The sequence below is a fragment of the Myodes glareolus genome, chromosome 17, assembly GCF_982192425.1.
Source record: "Myodes glareolus chromosome 17, mMyoGla1.1, whole genome shotgun sequence".
Taxonomy (NCBI): Eukaryota; Metazoa; Chordata; class Mammalia; order Rodentia; family Cricetidae; genus Myodes; species Myodes glareolus.
Genome location: NC_142042.1, coordinates 53892063 through 53910003, shown reverse-complemented (window position 1 = coordinate 53910003; position 17941 = coordinate 53892063). Strand labels below are relative to the sequence as shown.

At 50.4% G+C, this 17941-nt stretch overlaps 1 protein-coding gene across 3 annotated transcripts in view; it reads left to right on the top strand.

Moving 5' to 3' along the window:
• Positions 1 to 17941, top strand: part of Syt6 (synaptotagmin 6) — a 61863-nt gene that overhangs the window by 37255 nt on the left and 6667 nt on the right. For all 3 annotated transcript variants that reach the window (XR_014997656.2, XM_048442246.3, XM_085677897.2), the window contains exons 4-6: positions 10091 to 10211; positions 15306 to 15477; positions 16570 to 16720. Coding sequence is in view for 2 of the 3 variants with exons in the window: in XM_048442246.3 (XP_048298203.1) it covers positions 10091 to 10211; positions 15306 to 15477; positions 16570 to 16720 (444 nt within the window). In the remaining variant the exon portion in view is untranslated. The remainder of the gene's footprint in view (positions 1 to 10090; positions 10212 to 15305; positions 15478 to 16569; positions 16721 to 17941) is intronic.

The window sequence follows — 17941 nt, the reverse complement described above, 5'->3', positions numbered from 1 at the left end:
ACCTAAGCAGGAGGCAGAGAACATGGACTGGACGCCACCTTCAGTGCTTGCCCCTTAACAACGCACTTCCTTCAGCACCCTTCCCGGTAAATGTCCCACAGACTCCCAGAGAACGCCATCATCTGGGGATCAAGTCCTCAGATACACAAGCTTCTAGGGGTCATTTCACACTCAGACCCCAACACAGGGGACACATTGGAGGCTTAGCAGGGGCAGTCCTCTCCATGTTTTGAAAGGAGTACTCTGGCACCCTAGTGGGAAGAGAGGGAAGCCAGGAGGTCAGGCAGGCATGGTAGATGTGCCTTGGCTTCCCGTGGCATGGAAGATGGAGAGAAGTGAGGGCCTCGAGACCTGGAGACAGAATCTGCTCAGCTTGGTAAAGAACTCAATGTAAAGAAGAGAGCAACTGGGGTTCATGATGGCTTCTCATTTCTGGCTCCAGCACCGGGGTAGATGGAAGAGTCGTTTACCGATGAAGAGAAAACCCAAGGAAAATGTAAACGAAAGAGGGGAAACTCGACTTTGAGCCCCTGTGAATGCTAAGGTTTCTGGGAGACAGCCAGGCAGCGAATACCATGCTAGGTGTGCCAGCCTGGTGCAGTGATTCTCAACCTTCCTAGTGCCGTGACCCCTTAACAGTTCCTCATGTTGTGGTAGCTCCCAACCCTGAAATTATTTTCACCAGTACTTCATACTTGTAATTTTTCTGTTGATATGCCAATAGTCTTGGGCTAGCCCTGTGAAAAGATTGTTGGACCCTCAAAGGGGTCGAGATTCACAGGTTGAGAATCGCTGGTCTGGAGCCTAAGAGTGATGTCTGGAGGACCATAACCCAGGAGTCAGGACTATGGTGATGAGTATTGGCATCATGGATGCCTGAGGGGAGAAGATATCCCCGGCTTGGGCAATGATGGAAACCCAGTACACAGAGGCAAGGTCTCTAGGAAGAGCCACAGAGGAGCTGGGCAGGAGTAGCCCCTAAAATAGAAAGGGAACTTGAGGCGTGTAGTCAGCAAGACCAAGAGGTTCTGGGGTGAGAGAAGCAGGAGACTGGTAAAGACCTAAACCTAAATCTTCAGAGACCCTGTAGTCAGAGAAGCTGTCAAGCATTGCTTAGACCAGAGCTCTGTCTACTTGCCACCTCCAGGGTAACTATTTGTAGAAATATTCCCCAGTCACCCTAGGGGACCGTCTACTTGGACCAGAGCATCCTTCAGAGAGACCCTGTCCAGTACAGGACAGAGAACTGAGATCACTCACTGCTGAGATGCTACCTTCTTCCCTGGGAAAACTGACAACTGTCTGACAGTCACCTGGCAGGACAACTTGCCAGCAAGAAATGAGACAGATTCCCATCATTAGCATCACTAATTTGCCATTTACTCCTTCCTACCACCCCCAGATGTCATTAATGAAAAACCAGTAGCAGCAGCAAATCTGAGAGGAGGCCCCTGCCCTGGGCCCTCTTGGACCAAACATCTTCTGCTATAGACTCTGGCTTTTGCAGGCATTGCCTCCAGCCCTTCAGGACCCTCCCCAAACTGCTCTCCTCAAGGTCCCTTCCTCCCATGCTCAAATACCCTCTCCCATCTCCACCCACTTTCTTGAAATCATTAGGAAGAGAGCTACCTTCCCAGTCTGATCGTGACCGGCATAGGTGTCTCAAAGAAAGCATGTGTCGAACTCTGAACCTCTTGCTCGAACTCTGAACCTCTTGCCAGCGGCAGGTTCAAAGGAGAGGCTGAGGAGGTTTCCTAGGTGTCCCTCAAGATGTCCAGACACTCAGATATTTGGCCCTCACGGAGGTCTTTTAGTCTTTCAGTGGGTCCCCTGTGATCAAGCACAGCTTGGGTGGTCTCACTGTTGCTCCTGCACCCCTGCTCGGCACGAGTCAACAGCTCTTCCACACCCATCCCAAGATGTTGGCATCCACACTGAAGCAGAAGTCAGAGAGTACTGAGCTCCTGTAACGCACCTGCATCCTAACTGATCATTTATTCATAACCCTGCAAGGGCTTTGGGGCAGAAAAACACTTGTGAGAAAAGCAGGCAAGGAATTCTGAACAAATAGAACCTGCACCAACACCCAGCGAGAAGCACCAAGCAACTAGAGCCAGCAACCCATCAGATACAGCCCGGCTTTCCACCTCTGCCACCCCTGGCTTTCTCGCTGATGCCTTGGAAGCCCAGGCTTGAGGAACTCAGGGAATCAACCCATCCCCTGGGCCTGATGCTCACAGCAGGCGTCCCCAGTTGGCACCCTAGAATGCATTACCACCTCCATGGCTCACTCTCTCAGCAGGAAGCCAAGCCAACCAGGCAGGCATGGGGCGGTCTAGGTGTCATTCATCCCCCTCTACACCAGCCCCCGTCATCCAGTGGGCCACCAGATCCTATTGCTTTTATCTTAGATAAAGTCTGCTCTTCATTATGGCATGTATCACACTTGTCCCTAGGGTTATGGGGACACACCCTCAAAACAGACCAAGAGGTCAGGGAAGGTGACCCGAGAGGTGGTAACAGGGCAGCTGGTCTGGAAGGACAATGTTATCCAAAACAACAGTCAGAAGGTGGTGGGAGAGAAGAAGGTAATGGTATTGAGGTGCAGAAGGTTCGGGGAAAGTTTGAGGAGCAGGGACTATCGAAGCAGCGTGGCACAGTGCTCAAAGGGTGGGCTCTTGAGCTCACATCCTCGCCCTGCCACTGAGAACGGTGTGCCCTGGGGCTACTCCTATCGCCTTTTTACCCAGGCAGGAAGCGCACCCAAGTGGGAAGCAGATGTGACGGCCAATGCTCATTACAAACTAGACTGGCTCATCATCACCAGAAGACAAGGCCTACCTGTGAAGGGTTTGTCAGCCTGGGAAGGACTGTCTTGACTGAGCTCACTGATGGAGGAAGACACATACCTTAACTGAATGGAACCAGTTCCTGGACATGGCTCCTGGATTGCATAAAATGAAGAAGGGAGCTGAACAATGGCATGGGTACATTGCTCTCTCTCTCTCTCTCTCTCTCTCTCTCTCTCTCTCTCTCTCTCTCTCTTTCTCTCTTTCTCTCTGTCTTTCCTGTGATTGCAATGTGATCAGTGGCTTCAGGATCCTCATGCCATGACTTCCCAACCACGATGGATCGTGGTCTTGAACTGTGAGCCAAAAATAGTCATTTCTTTCTTAAGTTGCCTTTGCCAGGGTCCCTTATTATGACAACAGGACAAGCGACTAAGACGGATGCAGGGTTACCATGGGGACCCATCTCATGAGGCTTTTTGATGACTGGGCGCTTGATGGGCAAAAGTACTTAGGACAGGATGGCATATAGTAAAATCTCCATAAATGTTCTGCTTTGTGGTTGGATGTGGGGCAACCGGGGAAGAGTGGCGGGAGATGAGTGAGGCTGGCAGGGAAGCAAGGGCCAGCTGGTCTTCAAGGAGGTATCTGGAGGCAGAAGGTGGAAGAGCCTTGAGTCAGAGCCGCTGGTCATCCATCTGTTGTATATATTTGGGTTTCTGAGTGACATTTCACTGGAGAAGAGGTTGTCAGCTATATCAGCTATAAAGAGCACACGTGAAATGGGGCGTCACTGAGGAATTTCGAACAGAAGAGCAACGTCCTGGCTCCAAAAAGGGACAGATCTGACGGGTGGACAGAGGGGGTGGGAAGGTAGCAGAAGCCGGAGGGACAGTGTGGGTCAGAACTGAAAGGGCGCCGTGGAGAGGGGAAAGGCAACCCAGCCGTGAGACCGTCTGGGAATCTAGAGTCAAGCTCTCCCTTCGTGCGCCATCCATGCTTATATACCTGCTGAGGTCCTCCACCGGCTTCTGTTCCCCCAGGGACTCTGCCTGTCATGGGGGATGATACCTAAAGACTATCAAGGCTTCCGTCCACCTGTCCATAGTCTGCTCTCACCCCGTTCCTCCTTCCTCACTATGCCCGGGACTGAGTCACACCCCTTCTCTGAGCACCAAGCCCTTAAGCTCCTGGCCTGCTGCCTTTTGACTGAGAGCTCTCCTTCTACTCTTGGCTACCGGTCGTCTCCTTCGCTTTCAGAGCTACTCTGCCTGTTAGAGCCTTTCACCCCCACTCAGTTTTCCGGCTAATCGGATGCATCTGCCTTCATCTATCTTTGTCTCCATCCCTGACAAATAGAATCTCCCAGAGGATTTAGTTTTGTCTTACCATCACACATTCTCCTCTCTCTCTCTCTTTCTCTCTCTCTCTCTCTCTCTCTCTCTCTCTCTCACACACACACACACACACACACACACATACACTTACTAGTTGTGAGATGGATAGGAGACCCACCCAGGAATGGGCTTCGGTGTGGGTGCCCGGGGAGAAGGTGGCAGTGAGTTAGAGATAGAAGGAGCAGATGTACAGTTTCTTGTCACCTGAAGAATCAAGGGCACAGACTCATGTATGGGCCATGGGGCACTCAGGGATGGGTCCTACTCCTGTTCCCACCTCATCTAGGCTGCCATCTGTCCCCCATCCCTTCCCCTGCCACACCCTTTGGCTGTATGGAACCTTTCAAGTCCAACTGTGTCTTCATACACTGCAGACCCCTGTGCCTGGAAGGTCTGCTAACAAACACCTTTCATTCACCTCTCTAGATCCTGTCAGATGTCACCCCCTCTGAGAAGCCAGTCCTGAAACTTCTGCCCGAGTTTATTGCTCCCCCAGATCCTCACAACTCTGCTGTTGTGCCCATATTATTACACAGACCAGCCCTGACTGCCTTCCTTGCTTCTGTCTCCACCTGGAGACTGTGAGGTTTTTATAATACTAATAATTAGAACGGTGAATCCATACTGAGCACTTATACTCTGTGCTAAACACCAAGCCAAGCACTTTGCATGAATCACCTTATTTAATCTTTTCAATAACCCTAGGAGGTAGGTTAGATATTAGTCCCAAGTCCATGAAGGATTGCATAAATGGTATTACTCATGAATCAGAGCTAGAACTTGGTGCCGGAGCTGCCTGATCCCAAATCCATATTCTCATCTGCCAGATCCTGGGCTAGACATGAAAAGTGAAATGATCAGTGAAGCCAGATCCCATCCCTGCTCTCCAAGGGTCTACAAGCACCCACCATAACACCCCGAAACTAATGTTCAAGTTATGTGTTGTGCCCCATGTTGTGAAGAGAAAGGCAGATACCAGGGGAGTCAGCCTGGCTTGGAGGGTCCAGTCTCCACATCCTAAACCTCAGGCCTACACAGAGGGGTTAATCACTGCATGCTTCTTTACCCATCAGAGCCATTTTGGCTTCCACCCTATCTCCCTTCCGGGTCCACTTGGCCCAAAGTAACTTAACAGCACTTCCTGGCTGGTGCTTCCAAGAGCCTTTTTGGGTCTCCTGTGGCGCCCCTGAAAGTGTAGCGGATGCCTCTCTGCTGATGATGAGAGAGTCAGACAAGCTACTTAATGATTAAGAGACTAGAAGTGTTCTCTAAAAGATGGGGAAGCATCGTTCTTGCTTTGCTCAGCCTGGATTCCCCAGGCGGACTCCGGGCATTGACGCCGCTCCTTGCCTGTTTAGGAAGCAGCACGATTAAACCCGGAGAACAGCAGAACGTTTGGGGGCTGTGAGGGCCGAAGGATTGAGAGTGTTCAGACTGCCAAATGAGATGGCTAGGTTCCTAGAGATGGGCAGCGGACACTAGTTCAGCACCCTCGGACCATCTCAACAGGTGGTGGTTGATAGATTAGACCCTCAAATGTGGATTCTTAGGTTTTGTGGCTTACAGGATAGATAGGGCGCAGGTAAGAGTGCAGAGATGTAAAATGACTTGATCAAAGTCTAACAGCTAATAAACAGCAGAGGGACTAAAAGCCTGGGTCTCTTGGATGGTGGTCCACTGTTTTTTCCTGGTTAACATACTATAGGATTTATTATTATTATTATTATTGTTATTATTATTATCATCATCATCGTCATCATTATCATCTATGTCTAGGGTTATGTTAAGTGCATCAGGGAGAAAAAAACACTTCACTCATCTGTGTCAGATAGCTGCTGTGGAGCCTACGGAAGCAGCATTGCAATGGGTGTGCCCTAGAATCTCGCTGCCCTGGCATCCTGGACCCTGAAGCCAGGGAGCATGCTGCTATAATGGGCAGAAACACTGGTGGGTGGAAGACGTGTTGCACTTAGGACAGGTTTCTCCAGAAGCCAATTTTCTGCTTCTCCTCCCCTGGCATCAGGCCCGCCTCCTCCCAGCTTCAGCCAAGCTGCTAGTGAGCGCTGATCAGTCCTATCCGCCCCTGGGTTTGTAGAGGGGGACGGAGCTGCTTTCTGTCGCTTTGTGGACATCGGTAGCTTCTCCCACACTGGAAACACACTACCAGTCTGCCCTAAGGTGATCTCTGACATCAGATGGAGATGAGAGCAATAAGGCATCAGCTGGTCTCCAGCCCCTACCACCCCTGGTTTTTATTAAAGGCCAAAGTCTCAAACATTCCTAATGAGGATAAAAGGTGGGCATGGTGGGCAGAGCCGGGTTGAAGCCTGAGACAGAGGCCAGAGCAGAGAGGGCTGTGGCCCAGCTGCAGCCTCATTTCCCACTAGGTAAGGTGACGACCAGCTAAGGCTGACTGGCTGCTGTTCAGCCTCATTTCCTACTAGGTAAGATGGCGACCAGCTAAGGCTGACCGGCTGTTGTTTGCTTGCCTCCCACCTCTCGATTTACCCAGAATTAACCTCCTTCACTTGAGCAAATACCCCAGGCCTGTGTTGTCTGCCCGTGAAGTGGAGCAAAGCCCCTTAGTTCACCGAATCACAGCAGCCGGTTTGCCAGCAGGCCTGGGAGGTCCAGGTTGCCACAGCAGAAGCCCCTGGCACTGGGCTTCGACCCCCAGACTCATTTCCTGTCAGAATCATGTTGCGATTCTGGGCCAGTTCCTGTTCCCGCCTGCCATCAATGGAGAGTGAAAGTCACCATTAGTTACGGGATTACAGTATGGGGATGCCATACTGTAACACACATCCAGCACCCACATGCCTTCACCATCTTGTGGGAAAGGACCGTCCTGCAAACAGGGGGGGGGTCCCTTGGGCCAGTGCTTCCCAGAGGGAGCTGTTCCCGGAGACTCCATTTACCCTGATGGATCCCAGGTAGCCAAAGCCAATTTCCCAACTTCATGAACAAACCAGCTCATACTCCCTAAAAGAGATAGCGTCTGAAAGCGCCGTCCTGCCGCTGTAGTGTGGCAATGATGGGGACACGGTGACTACAGCCTTTGCCTGTTCCCTGTTAGAGGAGCCACAGGGGCCTCCAGGAGTCTTCCCAAGGCCCTACCTTGATCATAACATGGGTACAGACAGTCCCTTCTGCCAGCGTTCTTTTGGCTGAAATGCAATCATCCTTTCTTGCTGGCATCTGCAGCCTCTTGGTGTGTGGTGTTTGCTGTCTCCAAAGCACAGGTGGTTAGTTAGGCAAGGATGCTACACCAGAGGGGGCTTTGGTTAATTACTGGATGGTAGGGGAGGCCACAACTGAAAAGAGAGTAACCTGGTGACTCCCACGAGCTGCTCATCAGGTATGGAGTCATCTAAGGAGGAGGGAGAAGGGTTTGGGCATGAGTAACTAAAGATAGAAAAGTTATGCAGAGCAGAAGTTGGCCTACAGAAGAGAATAAGATGAGGAAGTAAGAAAGAACTCAGTTGCCCCCAAACAAAGAAGCAGAGTCTTGATTCCGAAACTGAACAAGGGAAGAGCTGAAGGTGTCTAAGCAGGACACTGACACATGTATGTGTGGCACTGAAGGACTTGCTAGTCACGCAACCTCGGGCAAGTCCTTAACCTCAGGAGGATTCATTTCCTCGGACGTGAGGCAGGTGTAATAGGAGCAGCCACATTGCAAGGCTTTGCTGAGGCTCATCGAGAGAAGCAGCACAGGACATAGCAGGCAGTGGGCAACACACAGTCTTGGCTCCTATTGCTGTTCTCTGTGAGTCTGAACAGTTTCTGGAACTTTGGGCGGGGTCGGACTTCGAGCGCTGTGAGGGAGCTAAGGAGAGACAGGTTTCTGCTTGTGTCTCTCTGCTTCAGTCCGAGATTGGTGTATTATCCAAACGTGCCGCTGATCACACCGACGGACCCCAGGACAGAAGGGGACCGTGCTCACACAGGTCCGGGGCATAGGGAAGCTTCTGTGCCTCCCTCCGAAGATGATGAGTTTTCCCTCAGAGATGAAGAGACTAGGAAGACTAGAGGCAACACCTGAGAAAGACGGAGATCCGGGCACCAGCATTGAGCTGGTGGCCTGTGTGGGGGCAGGGCACTGGATCCACCCAGCCCTGAAGCATGTCTCTAGTAAGCTTTCAGAAAATAAGAATAGGCCAGTCCAGGCTGGAGAGATGGTTCAGAGGCTAAGAGCACTTGGTCTTGCCGAGGACCCGGGTGATTCACGGCACCTACGTGGTGGCTCATAACTATCTGTAACTCCAGTTCCTGGGGATCTGACGCCCTCATCTGACCTTAATAGGCACTAGGCACACACATCATACTGTACTGGACCAAATACACGCATAAAACTGAATAAATAAATCTGAGAGAAGAAGAAAGAGGAGGAGGCAGAGAAGGGACCAATCAGTGAACAGATGGGTGAGGCCAAGGTACCCCTGACTAAACTGTCTAGAAATTTTTCCAGTATGACCTCCCCATAGTAATTTATTAACCCCCTTCTCTGTCTGACTTTTTTTCCCCTTCATACTTCTGACTAACTTTTGCCTTTAAAGTATACATATAGTCTCTATGGCCCTAATAAATGTAAGCTCTGTGAAAGTGGGGATTTTTGTTTCCTCGTTCTCTCCTATAAATCAACACCTAGCACATGGCAGGTTTTCAATAAATATTTTTGGTTTTATAAATGGGTGGATGAATGAACAGGTAAAAGGCCCTGTTGGAACCAGAACCCCCTCAAACTCTGACCTCCTCTTCTTCCTTCGCCTCCTCCTCCCACTAACACGCCTCTGGGACACAGCTCCATGCCTTTGAATTCTAAGCTGTCTGAATCCTCTTTCGATAAGTAGGAAGTAGGCAGGAAAAGCAATCTGTTGAGGCGCCATCTCTACAACAGATGGACATGCTTGTCGTCTCTCTAGAAAGATGCTCTGACTTTCTAGGAAGGGACACTCTGCTTGCACAGAAGCTTCCGGGGATCCCTAGGCTGGAGGATTCTGGGGTGGGAGAGGCGACAGAGCGGGTGTGCATTTCTGAAGGATCATCACATTTAAGGGAAGAGGACAAGTCGGATGGGAGGCGGGTCATAAAGCACGGGATGGCAAGTGTACATCTGGCTGGTTGGCGGAATGGCCTCAGCAGGGTATCAATTCCTTGCACGTCTACTTCTAGACAAGAGGATAGAGCCTGGGGCCAAGGCAGCCGGGTGATGAAAGACAAACAAGCTAAGAAACAGAGCAGAGAAGAGTTGCAGATGTCCTGGAAGAAGAACGATCCGGGAGCTGGAGCGTGTGTTCTGACCACATGACTGGATAGATAGGACATTAAAGGCTCAGCAACAGGGCACGGCATATAAACACCAGCAGTCTGCAGCCCCGGAATGCATAGAACTAATGCCCAAAGCAGTATACAAAGATAGGGCCAGAATCTGATCAAAAGCAAGAAGGATGGGCTGCAGTGCGACTCAGCTGGCAGAGGGCTTGCCTAGCAACTCAGAAGCCAGTTACAATGTTGCCAGTTTGTAAACCTAGCCAATGCATAAAGGGTAGAAGGAGGAAAATTAGAAGTTCAGGATCATCCTTAGCTGCAGAGAAAGTTTGAGGTCAGCCTCAAACTAGTCTCAAAATTTAAAACAGAGAGGTGGGAGAGAGAGAGAGAGAGAGAGAGAGAGAGAGAGAGAGAGAGAGAGAGAGAGAGAGAGAGAGAGAGAGAATACTGAAGAGGTGAGTTTTTGAAGGGGCATCATTGTAATCTTTACCCTCTGTTTCCAGCTACCCAAGAGGAGACCAGTTCCTTCGGTCTTAAACACATTGACTACTGCAATTCCACGCATGCTGGGCCCCAGCCATTGCCTAGATAGTACGCACCCCTCACCTGCTCTCTCATCTGCTTTTTTTGCAGGAAAGTGTGGACCTGGGAGAGATCATGTTCTCCCTCTGCTACCTGCCCACAGCAGGCAGGCTCACCCTCACAGTGATCAAGTGCCGCAACCTCAAGGCCATGGACATCACAGGCTACTCAGGTACCTCCTTACCCTGGGTTATCACTTGGCCTCCCTGAAGTCCAAACCGTAGGGTTTAGAAGAGTCTTCCGGAAGAAAGGGCGAGCGTTGCCACTCTTCTTAGGGGCCAAACTCCCTGCATCCGAATGCCACCTTTGCCACCTGCTTCCTATGTAAAGATGTATATTCTGTACTGGCATTCTGCCTCCGTGTGGGCAGAGGTCTGCCATGACTGACTTGAAGGAGGAAAAGATTGTTGGGCTCACAGGTTCAAAGGTCATCTGACCCTCTTGCTTTGAGCCTGGGGTAGCACAGTACATCACAGCACCTTTTGGGGAGTATGTTCCCTCACGACAGCCAGGAAACGAGGAAAGAGGAGTGGGGTCAAGGTCCTAACATCCCAGGAGCCCAGCATTTCTACCATGACTAGTCCCACAGACTGGGGCCCAGGGCTTCAGTGTCTGGGAGGGACAGCCAAGATCTAAGCTGTAGCAGTTTTTTCATCTGAAAAGTGGAAATGTTAATCCTATGCACCGGTCGGATTCAGAATAGGCTCGATAAACCACTTACTTGTAGGCACTCGGTAGATACCATTCCTACTAGCATCATTCTCGGGGAGGGGCAGTCTTCCCAGCTAAAATGGGGCTCCAGGGCCTGCAGAAGTTATATGAAGTTATGTGGGGCGACAGTCTGCATGCTGCGTTCACCAAAGGAGTGGATGCACTGGAAAGCAAAGTGCATTTGCATTCAAGTCTCTGTGGTTTTCCGGCAAAGCTCCTGCATTGGCCTGAGCACCACAGCAGCTGCACTGAAGAGAAGCCTAGTGCAGCTCCAGTCACAGGGAGACGCTTGTGTGAAGGCAGCTGCAGAAGCTCGCCGGCTCAGCGTGGTACAGGAGGCTTGATCCTTCCTGCCACCCTGCAGGTTGTCATAGGGCAGCGGTTCTAAACCCCTGTGGGCTTGCATATTAGATGCCCTGCATATCAGATATGTACATTACAACTCGTGACGGTAGCAAATTACAGTTATGAAGTAGCAACGAAAATAATTTTATGGTTGGGGGGGTTTACCACGACATGAGGTACTGTTTAAAGGATCGCAGCATTAGGAAGGTTGAGAACCACTGTCTTAGGGAACTTATCTAGGTTTTGAGTTAACAAAGTGGTAGCTTGAGGCCTGGAAACCTCCTTCCCCACTGTCAGTTCAAACTACCCTGAGATGCGTACAAGTGAAGCCTTCCAGAGTGTTTCCCAGAGAACATGGGGGCTGCATCAGGATGCTGGATGTGGGAAAAGGCTTGGTTTGCTTTCCAAGACCCCCACCCAAGAGGCTCGTCAAATGGTTATGATCATCAGTGTAAAACCATACGGGAGGCAGCTGTGAACTCGAATGAAAGTACGGTAGAGTTTTCCAAGTGTTTCCTTTGTGTTCCCTGTTGGTTTTCCTGGAAACATGATTCCAAATGCCAGGAAAAGAACCAAACATAGTGGCCCACGCCTGAATCCCCAGCATCTGGGAGGCTGAAGCAAGCACCCTGCAAGTGTGAGGTCAGTCTAGACACATAGCAAGTTCAAGGCCAGTCTGAGCTACATAATGAGACCCTGTCCCCAAAACTCAAAAGCCAGTTATGCAGCACAGCGCTAGAAAGAATGCTTGTTTAGCATGAACAAAACCCTGGATTCAGTATCCACCATGGCAGGGGCATGGGGGGGGGCTGATTATCCTGCTGAAAACACCTAGGTCCAGGTACGCCTTATGGAGATGGAGGAAGTGGTCTGGGGACTTGGGAACTAAATTTTCTTTGAATCATTTCAAGCCTCTGCTCCCGCCTCCTACAGTTGCTACAGTGCCCACTTGAGTCCAAAGCTCTCGCTGAGGCCCCCAAACTCTTCCTCCCCCAAAGCAGCTGACTCACATCAGGATGCAGCCGAGAGCGTCACAAACCTCTGCTGACATGGGAAAAAGTTCTCAGGCGACAGCAAGCCAGCTTCCCCCGAATACAGCCAATGTAGATTTCATTTTAATACCAAAATAAGTGCACACGAGGACAGAAATTCACTAAGGACTCTCAAGGCGGCTGAGGGAAATAGGATTTTGCTGCCCTAGTCCCCAGCCCCGTCTTCTCTTGTAATCAAATTGATGTGCTAGAGAGTGAAGCCATGGGTAGTAACGAGGGCTGCTGTACATCAGAGGGTTTGGGGTTCTTGTTCTTAGTGTTAAGATCTAACTTCACACAGCTTCCGCTCTTCCCTACCGGGGTCTGGAATCCCATGTTAAACTTCAGCTGGATTCCACAAATGCAAGGGCCTTCTTTGCAACAGAGAGGCCTGTTTTGTTCATTGAGGGGTGCAAGTCTCGGCAGCCATGCATGAAGCACCATTCAGCATTCATTAACTGCGGACTAATGAATGAGCCAGTGAACACTGGAGAAACGGATTTACCTATAGCGCATGACTCCAGCCCAAGTTGATGAAGTGGTTACCTGCATGCCCAGGGCACCTCATGGTGCATGGTCTGCTCGTGAGCTCCAGGTTGTTGTTGCCTTTCGGTCCAGAAGGGTCTGACATTGGACTAACGTGGAAGGAGAGTGGAGCTCCTTGATTTCTGTTCTAGACTTCGAGGTCTGGCACTGACCTCTAAACCCAAAGATCTTCCTGTTCTCTTTGATCCAAACTAGCCCAGAGTCAACTGTCTAAGACTATTCTCTAGAACCATGACAGTAAACGTAGGACAAAATAGTTATAAAGACCGGTATGGTACAAAGGCGTGGATCCACCCTTTTGTCTCCGCTGCCTTTGGTTTACACTGCTTTGTATCTGGTGGTCCAAAGTGACTTTGAAGTCAGGCCTGGGATCAGCTCCTAGGCAAGTCACTTAATCTCCCTAACCCTCCATTTTCCACCTATGAAATGGAGATGTCAATGATAAATGTGTGGCAGGGTAGATGGGAAGTAAACCTGATGATAGACATCTCTTATCACAAGAGCATGCTCCAAAAGCTGTATTCTGATGACTCTCACACAATGGGGCAGGAATACGGTAGAGCAGACCTCAGAGATCATCTGGGGCCACATTCTACTAACCGCCTCACACATTTCCCAGAAGCACCCTGGGGAGCAGTCTCTGCTCTCTGATTAGCCTCTGGGAGGGTGGTGTGAGCTCAGTTCCTGCAGAAAGAAATCTGCTCACTGAGTGCTATAAACCAAGTATTCCTTGCAGGGATGGACAAATCTGGAGAAGTCACTGGCCCAGTGGCTCATGGGATAAGTGGCCATGCCTGTGTTTTCATTAAATGGAAATGTGCTCTGAATGGAGTGTCTGGAACCAGGAACGGAAAAGGGACAATGTGGCGCCAATCTAGAGATGTTTTCTAAAGCAGCGGGGAGCTGGAGAGACTTGAATATTAAAGTCGGGTCTTGGGCCTTGCTTTTTCACTTGTGGTGACCTGACCGATATCCTAGGGCATAGCCATAGGGAAGGGAGCCTGTAGAAACCAGACAGCTGCGTCCCACAAACTCTCAACACTTCTTCCTCTTCACCAAATGCTCCCCAGAGTGTGTGTAGGGGTTGGGGGGCTGAAAGTGTATAGTCAGGACAGGAGGTTGATTAGATTCCTCATGGTCTCCCCAGTTCCTCCATAAACCCAAGTGTCCCCGTGGCTACGGCACAGCTGCCACTGCCATACCAGTGAGTCAGCAGCTCGCTTGGACGTCTGTGAGATGCTTTCAAGGTTTGAAGCTTGGCTGGGTTCTTCTCACAGTGTCTAGTTTTTATTCTAAGTACAGCCTTCATCTGTCCTTTCCCTGACACGGTGCCGAAGAAACAGTGTGAGGCCTAGTGGGTTCTCAGGGGTCCAGGAGGCACAGCTATGTACCTCAGAGCTACAAGGTCAGAAGAGGGGCTACTTTGGCTCTTGTCTCCTAACGGGTTTGCATGCACCCTGGCTTCTGGACAAGAGGATGTCTGAGCTCGTCAAGGTCTCGAAGCTGTTATTACCTGCAAGTTGTCCCCTTTCTTGAGCCGTGCAGCATAAATACTAATTATGACGGTGACTGAGACACCTGTGCTCTGAGCTATAATAGCTGTCCCTTCATTTGGATGAGTAGAAAATTTCAGGGTAGAAAGATGACCATGAAATATCCATTCAGCAAACTAAAAGGGAGAGAAGGTTAGGAGGATCATGGGAGTTTAATAAAAAGACATCTCTTTGCAGCATGGAGAGAATCCAAGATCCCGCTGAGAAATAAAATGTCAACCAGCTGCCCCGAGTCTCGGGGTGGCGGGGGGACTGCCTCGCTCGCTCTCCTGGCCACAGTTCCTCCTAGCTTCACTGCTCAGAAGTGGCCAGAAAATGGCTTTCAGGGAAGCAGCAAGCGGGGCCACGTCCCTGCTTCTTGATTCCAAATGGGAATGGGATTCCTGGGACGGTGGGACCCAGAATCATGTCTCTGAGTAGGGAGGACAAGAACAGCTTGGGGACTGATGTTGCTTCCTTCTAGCATGTGACTGCTCCTCATGCAGCGGTGACTCCTATTCCCCCCCCCCCCAACCACCGATCTTTTGGTTAAAAAGCTGGTAACCCTCCAGGGGAGATGATTCTGCATAGGTGAAAGAAACGGTGCCTTTTGTTAGCCTCAACTCTCTTTGAGCTCTCTGACCGTGGTGCAGCTGAGATTTGGGGCTGGGAACTACATAACCGTTGACAAGTGTCTTGTCTAAATTGGGGCAAGTTTTCCCATTCGTGACACACCATTAGGTTCTCTCCCAAGAATACAAAGGTAGCCAGAGACTGTTTATTAAGTGCGGCGCGTCCTCAGAGACAGGTGTGCTACATAAATACAAGGTGACTTAATTATCTGAACCCACCGATCCCATCTGATGAGCAGCAGTAGGTGCAGGGCTTTGGTCCCTCGGGGACAATCATGGTGGGAGAACACCTGTCTAATGGTGGCTCGCACCTGTCGCCTCAGCGCTTGGAAAGGTTGAAGCAGGTGCGCAGTTGTGAGTCTGAGGCCAGCCTGGCCTACCATGGAGAACCCGTGTCCCAAAGCAAACAAACAAAACGACAACCGTCTGTTTGACACACGATATCCTTGCGCTGCCCTCCCTGGCACAGATCCCTACGTCAAAGTATCCCTGCTGTGTGACGGGCGGAGGCTGAAGAAGAAGAAAACAACCATCAAAAAGAACACCCTCAATCCCGTCTACAACGAGGCCATCATCTTTGACATCCCTCCAGAAAACATGGATCAAGTGAGCCTGCTCATCTCTGTTATGGACTATGATAGGTAGGTGCCTGACCAGAAACGTACGGCTACTTTCCTCCAATGCAGCATAGGGGCCCTTGACCTTAGACCTGGGGTTCAGGGCCCATCGGTTTCAAAATGGCTCCACTTAAGGAAGACATAGGAATTGGATGAAGAGCTTGGACTTCCTCTTGTTCCAGCTCCAGCTCCATATTCCCTTCCCAGTCTGCTCCCATCAGGAATAACTCTATCTACCACCTTCCCTGAATTTATCCCTGACTACTTCTTTTCTTCTACTTGCTGCCAAGTCCCATCTTCTGCCCTTTTAAGTCTTCTTTCCTGCAAGATGACTGTGCAGTGTCCATCACTCTCTGCCCTAAGTCGGTTACCAGATCCGGGACACATCTGCCTGGATACTTTTCTCCTGGTCCTGCCCTTCTCTAGAACCACCACTGGCTCCCATTGTCAGGACATCCCTTAATCTGGACCCCAAACTGCCATCCACCAACTCCCCTCCCTTTTCTTCTCCTTTTATGATTCTTCATTCCTAAGGCTGGCTCAGAAACGTTTTCAACCGCTCCATCTCCCATGACTCTTCTCCAATTATCATTTAGTTGACGGATACAGAAATCACACAATAAAGCCTCAACCCTAGATGTTTAGCTCAAGTTCTCAGGCATGGTAGGTGCTTGACTAACACACTTGAGGGATGATTTATGCTCTTGCTGAGTGAATAAATCACAGCCTAGCTTCTAGTGGCATGGAGAAATGATGCTCAGGGCAGGTTGGTTTATTTCCAAGTGCCGGGATCCTCAGAGAGGTTGTAACATGTTTCCCAAGTCAAATAAGGGAAGAGACAGACCCCTAAAACCCAGCCAGGCCTTCTGCCACTGTTTGCTGAGATTCCACATAAATTTTTAGCCTTTTTTCACTTCTTTAAGTCCCTTACCATAAGAGGTTAGGCACAGCCTCAGGGCCATTGGCAGCTGAAGATCCTGATGCATTGATCTTCAGAGCTCATGGTTCTGAGTTAGATGTGCTAGACAGAGCCCGCCCCCACCCCAAAGGACTGGACCTTCGTTCTAATGGCATTTTGAATGACCAACACTATCAATACCTTTGTTTCTCCTTCAGAGTTGGTCACAATGAGATCATAGGAGTCTGTAGAGTGGGGATCAATGCTGAAGGCCTCGGCAGGGACCACTGGAACGAGATGCTGGCGTATCCACGGAAACCCATTGCACACTGGCACTCCTTGGTGGAGGTAAAGAAATCCTTCAAAGAGGTGGGTGAGGTTGCCCGGCCACTGGCATGTTTCCTGCATGATGGCGTGGGCTGGAGAATGGCAGTTGGCTGCTGTGAGTCCCCCGCCTTTAATAGGAAGGGGGCATAGGGACCATCCAGTGTATAACAGACAGATGAGAAAGAAGGTGTAGGCTGCCTGGCAAAACGTCCCTGACTGTGAGCATTTCAAAAGCAGCAATGATGGGGCTAGGGATGTAGCTCAGACTCCTGGCCTCGTATGCATGAAGTCCTGAGTTCAGTTTCCAGCACTGCCGAAAGCCAGGCGTGGTGGCACACACCTGTAACCCCAGTGTTTGGCAGGGGATTTATAGCTTAAGGTCATCCTCAGCTTCATAGCAGGTTTGAGGCCAACGTGGGCTCCATATGGCCTTGCCTCAGAAAAATAGCAAAGTTCAAAAGCAACACCAAGTCCTTAATGGAAAGTAAGAACTCTGAAGAAGTCTTCCCGGAAGTCCATTGTGCCAGGCCTGAAAAGCTTTCTCAAAGCTCCTGGGCCACTTTTGTCCTGTAGGAGGAAGCCCCAAAGGGGGTGAGGTCAGAATTGGCAAGGAACATCAGAACAGTAAGTTCCCTGAGGCTCCAGGAAGCTACCACTTAGATGAGAGAGCCAAAGAATATGGTCCTCTCCTCTGCACGCTGCTTCTTACTGCAGCTCGGAGAGAGGGTGGTGTCCAGTGACATGCCTTCTCACTGAATCTGGAGGCCTGAATCCTAACAGAGCTGGGCCTCCAGTCTTGGCTTCCTCAGAGCCCCTTACTCCTCCCTCAGTGGCAGCTTTGATAAGGATTTATTGGCTGTCCAGATGCAGGGCACATCTACATGGACACTTCTGGTCCTGCCCTTCCGAAGACCCACTACTGGCTCCCATTGTCCAGACCTCTCACAGTCAGGACCCTAAGTTACCATCCTCCTAACCGCCCCCCGTTTCTTCTCTTGGTGGTCCCCAGGCGCTGGTCAGCCAAGCTGTCGGCTTCATTTCCAGCATCCTACCCAGGCCATCTTGGAAAGCCTGTGTGGGCGCTCGCTATGTCTAGAGAACTGTATAAAACTGAAAGCCCTCAATCCCAAAGAGTTCTCTCCTCTTCCACATAACCTTTACGAATAACCCCTTTTCCACTCTGACCAGAAAAGGCATGGCACACCTGAGGACCCGCAGACCCCTTCCCTTCTCAGAGTAGGAACAGCAATCCCAACCACGGTT